The 9771-nt window shown below is 53.3% G+C and overlaps 1 protein-coding gene across 3 annotated transcripts in view; it reads right to left on the bottom strand.

The window, feature by feature from the left end:
* Positions 1-529: 529 nt before the first annotated feature.
* The window catches only part of PHC2 (polyhomeotic homolog 2), a 78176-nt gene continuing 68934 nt past the window's right edge, over positions 530-9771 (bottom strand). For all 3 annotated transcript variants that reach the window (XM_036448468.2, XM_036448471.2, XM_036448470.2), the window contains 5 exons: positions 8293-8422; positions 7352-7466; positions 6262-6403; positions 5019-5295; positions 530-1928 (listed from right to left, as the gene is read on the bottom strand). In XM_036448468.2, coding sequence (XP_036304361.1) covers positions 1774-1928; positions 5019-5295; positions 6262-6403; positions 7352-7466; positions 8293-8422 — 819 coding nt within the window. In that variant the 3' untranslated portion in view covers positions 530-1773. The remainder of the gene's footprint in view (positions 1929-5018; positions 5296-6261; positions 6404-7351; positions 7467-8292; positions 8423-9771) is intronic.

The raw sequence follows: 9771 nt of genomic DNA, 5'->3' as shown, positions 1-9771 counted from the left end.
CCCCTCAGCCTGCTGGCCCTGCACGCCCACCTTCACGCGCCTGCCTTTGGGTGAGCTGCTGGGTCTGGAATGAGCTTTCTCTTTCATTTGAGGTTAAGTGTCACCTCCTGAGGGACAATGGCTTCCTACTAATTTGCTATTCCAGCATCCCAAAATGCTCAGAACATGCCGAGTGAACCAGAGCCATTCCAAGGCTCTTCTGAGCAGCAACAACTAAAGGTGTTGGCTAGGGGACGGAGTCAGGGTTCTGCCTAAGGTGTCCCAGATATCCCCATTGGGCCGTCTCCCCAATGGGAATGGTAGGTACGGGGTTCAGAGCTGAACGGGACACCCATGTGAGGAGACGTAGAACCTGCCACCCCTGTGAGGGCTGGGCTGAGGGTGCCCTCCGTGGCTCAGCCCAGCTGAGTGCGGAGGAGATTCTGTCCCAACCAGGGACCCGCCCTACTCCGAGGGGGGCACTGGCGCCACTCAGGACCTATCCCTGTAGGGACAGGTGTCTCCAGGAAAGAAAGGCATAAAGAACGGGTTTTACAGATTTATTTTTAAAAAACAAAAACAAATGGTTAAAAAAGTCCTTCATTTCCAACCCTGCCAGGGGTGTGAGTGGGGAACAGAACAAGCTGAGGAGGGCAGCACCTTCCGGGGAGAGGCCCCTCTGCCCCCAGGGAGCGACCGACAACTGGGCAAGTCAGAGGCAGGCCTCACCCTTCCCGCCTGCCTCCTCCGCAGCAGCTCTTGTTGCTGCTAGCAGGTGCCCAGGGCCAAGTGCGGGAGCGGGAGGCCAGAGGCTGCCTTCTCCACACCAGTGGCCACTCCAGCTCTTCTCTCCCTCAGAGGTCGTCTGGGCCTCACAACTGGGCTCCCGGGGCGGCGGGCAGGAGGCTCAGCCTGACCCGGCCCGCCCACCAGCACTGTGGCCGGCAGCTCCTTTAATGCTGACAGCAGGGCAGTCGGGGGACTTCACAGTGTGGGGAAGGGACTTCAGAGGCATCATGGCCAGCCTGGAGAGGAGCATCTAACTGAGTCGTGTTCTGATCTTGCCTCTCTGCCCTTCGTTTCTATTCCCCATCCTGAGGCCGAGTGGAGTCCAGGACAAAGCACTAAGTGGCTGTTTGCTACAAAACACCTGGAGATGCCAGAGGGTGGCTCTTGGCCATCTGTCAGTCCAGGTTCCCACACAGTCATACAGTCACACACACAGCGTTTAAGGCGTCTGTGCCAGCAGGCATGGCAAACTGGGCCCAGCTTCTCTCTCTCCACCTGCGGAGGGTGAAGGGGAAAACACCTGGCTGCTTCAGAAACAAGCTGAAGGGGGAGAAGCTGGCGTCAGGAGAGTTAGCCAGGCCTGGAGAAGGGAGTGGGAGGAAGGCAGGAAGGGCTTTCGAGGCCTCTATCCAGGCCTGACGGCTGCCCTTGGAAGTAACCCAACTCAGGTTGGGAGCCCTGACCATAAACCCCCTGGAAAATGGGGGACAGGGAGGGGAAGAGAGCGGGGCTAGAGTGCTGGGACTTTGGAGGAAGCCAGTGCTATCAGTATTTACAAGCATAAAGCCCCATCTTCTGCGCCACCTACCTCTCTGCCCCTCCCACAGAAAGAAAGGCCCCTGAGAGCCACTAGGAGGTGCCAACACCTCCCTACCAGCCATGCCCCACAGGGAGAGCCCTGCCCTCCGACTGGCCCCACGTCTGGGCCCCTCAGGAATGTCTGTCTGGCTCTGCTCAGCGGGATGGAGGCGTCCTGGGCCAGAACCGTGGCTGCCCTGGCCAGCCCTACGAGTCCTTGAGCATGTTGATGCGGGCGTAGATCTTCAGGGCAGGCCCCAGCTTGATGTTCATAGCACTCATCAGATGGTCCTCCTTGAGCAGCAGCAGGGCCTGCCCGTCGATTTCTTGGGCACGAAATTCCTCTGCTATCTCCTGGCAGCCTGACGGGGACACCACCAAAGACTGTCAGTCAGAGCCCCCAGTATTTACCCTGGCAGTCCCTGCACTGCACACAGGTTTCATTTAGTCCTCACCACCACATCCTTATTTTATAGCTTGAGAGGCTAAGTGATTTGCCTAAGGCAGCCGGATTCCAGGATGGCCCGGAAACCCCACCTCCTTAGTCTCCAGGTAGTTGTTCAGAACCGCCCTCAGTGGACTGGTGGCCTGTGGGAGTGATGGCACGTCATTTCTGAGGCTAGATCATAGAGAGCGCAGCAGAATCCGCCTTGCTCTTTTGGATAATTTAGAGTTAGCTAGTTACCGTGTTGTGAGGACACTCAGGCAATCCTCTGGAGGCCACATGGAGAGGAACGGAAGCCCTCCGTGCCATGTGAGTGAGGCTCCGAGAAGCGAATTCTCCGACCCCAAACCTCAGACCCCTGCAGCTCTGGCTGCCACCTTCACCGAGACCTTGTAAGTCCAGAACTGCCAGCTGAGCCACTCCATGTTCCTGACCCACAGAAACCTTTAGATAATTACTCTTTTCAGCCACCACGTTTTGGGGTAACCTGTTTCACAAGAAAAATGCAGGTTTTGGTACTCAGCAGAGGGCGTGGCCTAGAGAGCACCGGTGGGTGGAGCCGGGAGAGCTGAGAGGAGTGCTAGTGAATGGCTAGGGCGCTTTCACAAGGCCTTTGAGAAACTCCTGGGCGAGGCTTACAGGAAAGTGAGCAGCAAACTGAGTGGAAGAAACGGATCCTTGTTATGAATCAGAAAATGCAGCCACGTGTAAGTTTAATATCCCTAATGAACTGAGCGGTTCAGCTAACATTTTCAGGCAGAATTTTGAAGGTGTTGCCTGGCTGCTGCTGCTTTTTTTTATACATATATTTTTTATTGATATAATTGATTGGTTGCCTCCTGCATGCCCCACAGTGGGGATCGATCCTGCAACCTGAGCATGTGTGGCATGTGCCCTGACCAGGAATTGAACCGAGACTCCAAGTCACTGGTTGACACTAAACCACTGAGCCACACAGGCCAGGCTGCCCGGCTTCTTATTGCTGCTTAAACAAAAGGAGAGGAGAGAGAGAAAGTAAAGGAAAACTGCGATAAAAGAGCCAGGATTTGCTGGTTTTGAAAATCTCTAGCCTCTCTATATGGCAAATGATGCTAAAATTACGAAATGGTTTCTAGGCAAAGATCAAATACAAGGCCTGGTCAAGAAAAGACGGTCTACGAAAGATCTAAGATGCTGCCTGGAGCACAATTCAATAAAAAACTCTTGAAGGATGATGTGCCTCACGGATCCTCTCCACCCAACAGCAGGGCTGCTATGACATTCACTGTCCCTCAGCTTCCAAAGCTGATGGAGAGGAGGTTCCTCCGGAAGACCTTCGGAGTACGGCTTTTGTCTTACGAAGGGAGCCCCCGACAAAGTAATGGGGAGCCCACAAATATTTGAGAGAATCATACTGACAGAGTGCTGCTCACTCAACCTGAAAGGGTCAGCGGCAATACAGCCTGGAAAGCAGCAGGAAACAGGCTGAGAAAACTCAGACCAGCTTTCCTAGGAGAGGAAGAACGCCTAGAGCAGAACCAGGAGTTAGAAGGACTCCAGGCTGAGTCCTAGTGAAGGAAATGCCGACAAGTGCCCCGCGAGATTTAGGAACTGCTGCGGCTCCACTTCCCCCTTTTTGAATGGCATGTCTACAGTGGTTACCCTACACCTATCCCACCCACCATATTGTGCATTTGTGGAGGGAAACGGATAACCTCTCTCTAGTTGTCAGGGCTTTAAATTGAGAGGAACTGTTTATTTGAAGAGCAGCCTCATTCGTGCCGGGTCCTGAGTAAGATGATGAAATCCTGAATTTCAAACTGCTGCTGCCATGGAATGAGCCTCAGGACTCGGTAGGGTGAGAGTGTTTCTCCGGGAGGGAGGATATGAGTCACGGGGACTGTGTAAGCACCTCCAAAGAGCTCCCGATAATCCTCGCTTCCCTTTCACGCCCTCATGAGTCCTCTCACAAAATGAACAGGGTTTCCTTGTTGCCCAGGAAGATGCTGTGAAACTGACAGTACTGTGTGTGCCATCTGAGCCCGGATCCTAAAGGGCACAGTGGCTTCCAACTCGCTCTCCTGGAACAACGCCTGCGGCAAATCCTGGCTACCATGTCATGAGAAGACTCAGCATGAGTGCTCCGAAGAGGCCCAGGTAGAGAAATGGCCTCTTGCCAACAGCCAGACCCTAGTTGAGAATCGTGAGTGAGGCCCCAATCGAGCCTTCAGATGACCTTAGCCTTGACCTGTCGACATCTTAATCAAAATCTCAAAGGGACCCTGCGGCAGAACTGCCCACAGTAACCGTGTGATAACACACTGGGCTACCTGGCAGAGCCGGTTCTGACTGACTCAGAGGTCTGTGCCCCTGACAACTACCCCCCACTCCAGGCTCTGAGTGTCAGGCCTGTGGCTGCCGTCAGTGCCTGACCTGGTCACTGGCTGGGGCACTGGCAGGAAGACAGCAGAAAAGCTTTGGTGCCCCAAATGGTGTGCGGTTTGACTTTCAGGGCTCATTTCTGGATTCTGCCCCAGAACCACTTGTGCTCCTAGCTTCTGTGGCGTCCCCAGCTAAGTCCTGCACGTTCATGTCTTCATGCCTCAAGCTGCTGCCTCATGCATCACTTCACTGCCCAGTCATTCCATTTAAATTTTTTGAACGGCATGTCTACAGCAGTTATCCCATGCCTGTTCCTGACATTCTGACAGAGTTCCCACACTCCCACCGGTCACTCCTCCCCCTGCACAGGAGACACAGGGCTCATTACATTAGCCTCTCTGTGTTTCACACACAAATATATTCACAAGTAAACACAGCCAGTAAATATATCCAATGGCTTTAAGGTGTTTGTGTTCTGTACTAGAATGCAAGCTCTAGCTAGGAGACCTCATCACCATCACCTTCGCACCCCAGCTCCTGAGCCTGAGTCCTTAACTGAGGGCCTAACCTTTCCTGGCGGCGGAGCTGAGCTCGCCCTCCCTCTCATCTCGCCTCCCGTGTAGGCATGGAACCTCCGAGGCCTCACCTGGCAGCGAGCGGATGAACTCGTAGACGTCTTCTACGTTCCACTTGGTGGGCTCGCTGGGCAGGAAGTGGTGTCCCATGCCCACCAGGTCCCGCATGTGCATGTCGGGGAGCTCCAGGTCGCGCTGGCCTTGCCGCCGGCGGGAGGTGGACGAGCTGGCTGAGATGGGTGACAGGGGCTCTTCGTAGCTTGAGTTATCTGAGCAACGGCTGGAGTCTTCCTGGCTGTGTGTTAGCTGCAATGCAGCAGTAACAGAAAGGGGGACGGCGCCTGTTGGCTGGAGAGAGAGAGGATGGGGGATAAACCATCTCTAGTGCAGTGATGGGCAAAGGCAGCTAAGTTTCCCTCCTCTACCTGGTCTACTGCTATCTAGCTGTGAGTTCCAGAAGGTACCTTCTGTGCTGTCCCTCCCTGACCCTAGAGTCAGTACTGGAGTATGTGCCACACTTGAGACCATGAGGGTGAACTGGGAGGGGCGATGTTGGGGCAAGGTCACTGAAAACCATGGTGCCCATGGATCTACATAAAGCATGTTAAACTCGCGGCCCACAGCGAGTATTTTTGTGGCCCAGCCAATGTAATGGTATGTAAAACATGTTTTAATAAAAATTTCATAATTTTCACAATATCCTATTACACATAATTATTAATAATGAATTACAACGTTCGCTAATGATTGATTACTATAATCGTGTTGTGTTCATTCCCCTTACGCACCCTACATGCAGGCACACCATTTCTCTCCACTAACACTAGCAGAGGATATTTTAGCAGCCCATTGCCATGTCATTGGCCTTGTACTGAGTTGTTTGATGTGCACAACAGAGTTTTGTTTTTGAAGAATAAGAAAAATAGTTTTATTTGCCTTATGATTATTAATTTGTGCAGTTACTCAGTGTCTGGTAAGTTAATGTTCAAGAAGAAATATTCATTTTATTAAATTGTCCTATTATTTATTGTTAACAATTACTCATTTATTTTATCCCTTTGTGTTCAGCATGTCTCTACCGAAATAAACAATTTTCTATGAAAACTGAAGCTTATGTTGTTTTGCGACCCACAGAGACTTACATCTTCTTTGGCCCCCGTTAGCCTTTGAGTTTGACATGCTTGACCTACACGCAGGGACACGGGGAAGGCTGGAGCTGACAGAGCGTGCTGATGCGGGGCTGTCCCGGGTGGTGGTGAAAGGGGAGCTGGTGGGGACTGAGGACGGGGCTTCGGGCTCGGCAAGCCCTCTCACCTGCTTCTTGGTATCCTTGGTAAGTGTTGGCAGACTGGCTTTGCTGGCCCGACGGCGGTTGTGGGTTGTGGCTCCTGCCTTCTGCAGCTTGCTCCGGTCTGAGTGGAAAAGCCCCACTCGTTTGGTGCATCCCACATTGTACCTGCCCGAGTCAGGAACACGGGAGTCAGCAGTCAGAGGGTGCACGGCCTCGGGCAGAAGAGCAGCCAAGCTATGTGGCAAACCCATGTCCATTTATTCACTCATCCCAATCCCAAATCTGTCACCGGACACAGACTGGCTCATGGTGATAACTCACTGCCGAGGCTTTCTCTGCAAATACCATCTGTGCTGAGAAACTCCTGCCCATTGTCCTGCTGCAGAGCAGCCTGGTGAGGCTTCACGCAGTGCCCTGATCCCGCCAGCACAGCCTGAGGGGCCGAGGGCTGAGGAAGCCTTACTCCAGTTGGCCTGCAGAGCCTGGGTGCCTAGAGTTCTTCTCTTTGGGGGGCTCAGGGCTTCTAGGTCAGCTGCCTCTCCCACCTTGGTACAAAGACCAGAGGGTTGTAGAGTCTAAATCCCAGCTCTGTGACTTCAGGCTTATTACTTATCCTTTGTGCCTGTTCCCAAACCATTTGCAAAGAAGACTATAGCAACACCTGCCTCAGAGCTGTCTTGAAGGTTAGATGACACAACGGATACCGACTGCCCTGCACACGCAGGCTCTCAATCAGCAAGGCAGGTTTTCACTGGGATCATCAGTGATCTAAGCTGGCGAAGCTCAGGAGGAACTGTCACTAGTGCCGTGCCCGGAGGAGATGGGCAGGTATACAAGCTGGGCCAACAGGACCCAGGAGGCAGCCACACGAAAGCCTTGCCTCCTTTCTGTGCTTCCTCCCCCCCTCTGTGCTGCTCTCCCATCTGCTGTGGGAGTTCTCTGAAGAATTAGTGACACGATGCTGCTTCCAGGCAGGCACAGGAAATGGGGAGCTGGTAAGCCACACCCTGGCCCCTTGGGATGGACTATTACTGAAAAGAGGTGGGACACAGGAGCATTCCTGGGGGAGGACGGGCTGGGCACAGCACAGGGTGTGGGGGCCGAGCGGCTCACCTTTTTGCACAGGCCATGGAGCAGAAGCGCTTGGAACGCTTGAACTTGTAGGCAAAGTCCACCCGGCCACAGAGCTCACACTTGAGTTTGAGGGGAGTACCCTCCTCTTTGGATTCTGAAATGTATGAAAATTGGTTAAGTTTGGAGAACAAGCAGTTGTCAACAGCCCCATCACCTGGCCTCCCTACTCCGTTCTGTCAGCTCATGTCACAGCTGTGACACCAAAGCTGAGCCTCCTGTCACTGTTTCTGGAAGGCTGATTCCCTCTCTGGAAAGTACTCAAAAGGGTCTGAGGATGCCCCTGCGACGCTGACCATTCTCTTGTCTGAGTGCAATGAGCCTGAGGCGCCCACGGGTGAAGATGTAGCAGCACCCCTCTTGGTCCTGGGAGAGGGGAGCTCAAAGGGAGCACTCGGTGCGGCCACAACTGATCTAAACTGGGTGGAAGCTCATGAAGGAAAAGCTGTCCTTCCCCACCCACCTTAATCTGTCTAGTTGGCTGCGAACCTGGGTAACAGAATCCAGGAGTTCTGTAACCTACACAGGCCCCTCCTTCCACTTATCAGTGGCTCAAGTGACAAGTGCAGCCGCCACTGGGCCTCAGAGCGGGGCCGTGCCCAGTGCAGGCTCCCGAGGCCCTGGAGGACGGGCACAGGCGGCCCGGCTGCTCCTCAAGCCCTAGCCCTCTGCATGGCTCACCCCGAGAAGAGCCCTGGAGTCCTGTGGTTAGCAGGAGGGCAGGGGCTTCCCCCGTCCCTGCTTCCCAGGAGCTGGGAAGGCACTGGAGGAAATGATCCGTAAGCTGATATGTTCACACACTCCCTGGCTCCGAGTTCCTCCATGGATACCAAGAAAGGATGTGTGGAAGACCTGCTTTTCCAGACCTGCCTACTCCCCGGGTGGCTGCACACGCCCTCAGGTTCCGGGTCCGAGATGCTTACCTTGCAGATAGGGCTCCTCCATCTCGGAGTCAGTGGTGGTGGTATGGTCCTGCTGTGGAAGTTTCTCAGGCAAAAACCCCTGTGCATACTTCTTTTTGAGATTCCCCACCAGCAGGGACGAGCGTCCCACCTAGAGGACACAGTGACACGAAGGCCGTGAGGGTTAGCTGGGAAATGCTTCCTTGCCATCCAGCCTCACCAAAATCACATGTCGAAAGCATCCAGGCATAGCTGCCAGCCCTGTATCATCATCTGAGTATGCCCTGTAAAAGGCTTGTTTCGCTGTTTAGCTCACGAGGCAGGATGCTACCGGAGACGGAAGGGATGGCTTCAATCCAGCACCAATGGATGCCTCAGGAGGTCAGGGAAATATCTACCCTTCCCAGTGTCTACGGGGCAGAGACTGGCTTTCCCACACTGCCAGCACAGTGCTTACATGCCACCAGGCAGAAACACAACCAAGGCTGTGTGTGGGAGCGGGGTTTGGGGGAGGGGAGACTCAGCAACCATTTTAAAATTTCTTACAGTTCTCCATCTTACCACTGCCCTACCCAAGCCAGATGTACACACAGCCATGGGAGACAGTAGAAAAAAAATGGACTCTGGGCTCAGAGCAAAAATGCCTTCTATGGTTGCAAGGATCCCAGATTGGCTAATTCATTCTTTCGGTCCTCCCTTAGTTGCCTTTGTTCAGGCAGCCCCGTGGCCAGATCGCGAGAGCATTGCTGGGGTCCTGAATCTGCATCTACCCTGAGAGACTGGCTGGTTTCTGGTGTTTCTCCAGGAGAAGGGGAAGACCTAGCGCAGTGGTTGGCAAAACGCGGCTTGAAAGCCACCTGCGGCTCTTTGGCCCCTTGCTTATGAGTGCCCTAATTAAGTTAATAACAATGTACCTACCTACATAGTTTAAGTTTAAAAAACTTGGCTCTCAAAAGAGATTTCAATCGTTGTACTGTTGATATTTGGCTCTGTTGACTAAGGAGTTTGCCAATCACTGTCATAGGCCTGGAGCTACTTAGAGCTAAGGTGCTCCAGGTGAATTTCTTTGTCACAGGCCTTGACCGCCCTCCAGAGGAAAAGAGGACAAGAGCCTGTCTCCTTTGGCATTTCAGAAGGGCAGGCCACCCTTCTCAGTTAATCAAGCGTAGTCTTTTGCTGACTACTCAAATAACTTATGGATCCAAAGAATGAGCAGGAGGCAGATGGCTTCCCGTGAGATCGTATGTCTCGAACAGTCAGATGCTTTTATCACAGGATGGGCTATGTGTGCACTGGCTCTAGGCCTCTCCCACCCACACAGCAGTACCACCTGTCCTCACCAGTCTGCACTGAGCAGAATCAGCTTTGGCTGCTTTGTTCTAATAAGTCATTTGCTTGATTCCTTTATATTTCCCTTTGGTCTTATGCTTTAACTAAAGGCCCAGTACACAAAATTTGTGCACTCGGAGGGCTGGGGTCCATCAGCCCACCTTGTGCCCT

Source organism: Pipistrellus kuhlii, unplaced genomic scaffold, assembly GCF_014108245.1.
Source record: "Pipistrellus kuhlii isolate mPipKuh1 unplaced genomic scaffold, mPipKuh1.p scaffold_m20_p_2, whole genome shotgun sequence".
NCBI lineage: Eukaryota > Metazoa > Chordata > Mammalia > Chiroptera > Vespertilionidae > Pipistrellus > Pipistrellus kuhlii.
Note: the sequence above shows the minus strand (reverse complement) of the source record. Positions and strands in the feature narration are given on the sequence as shown.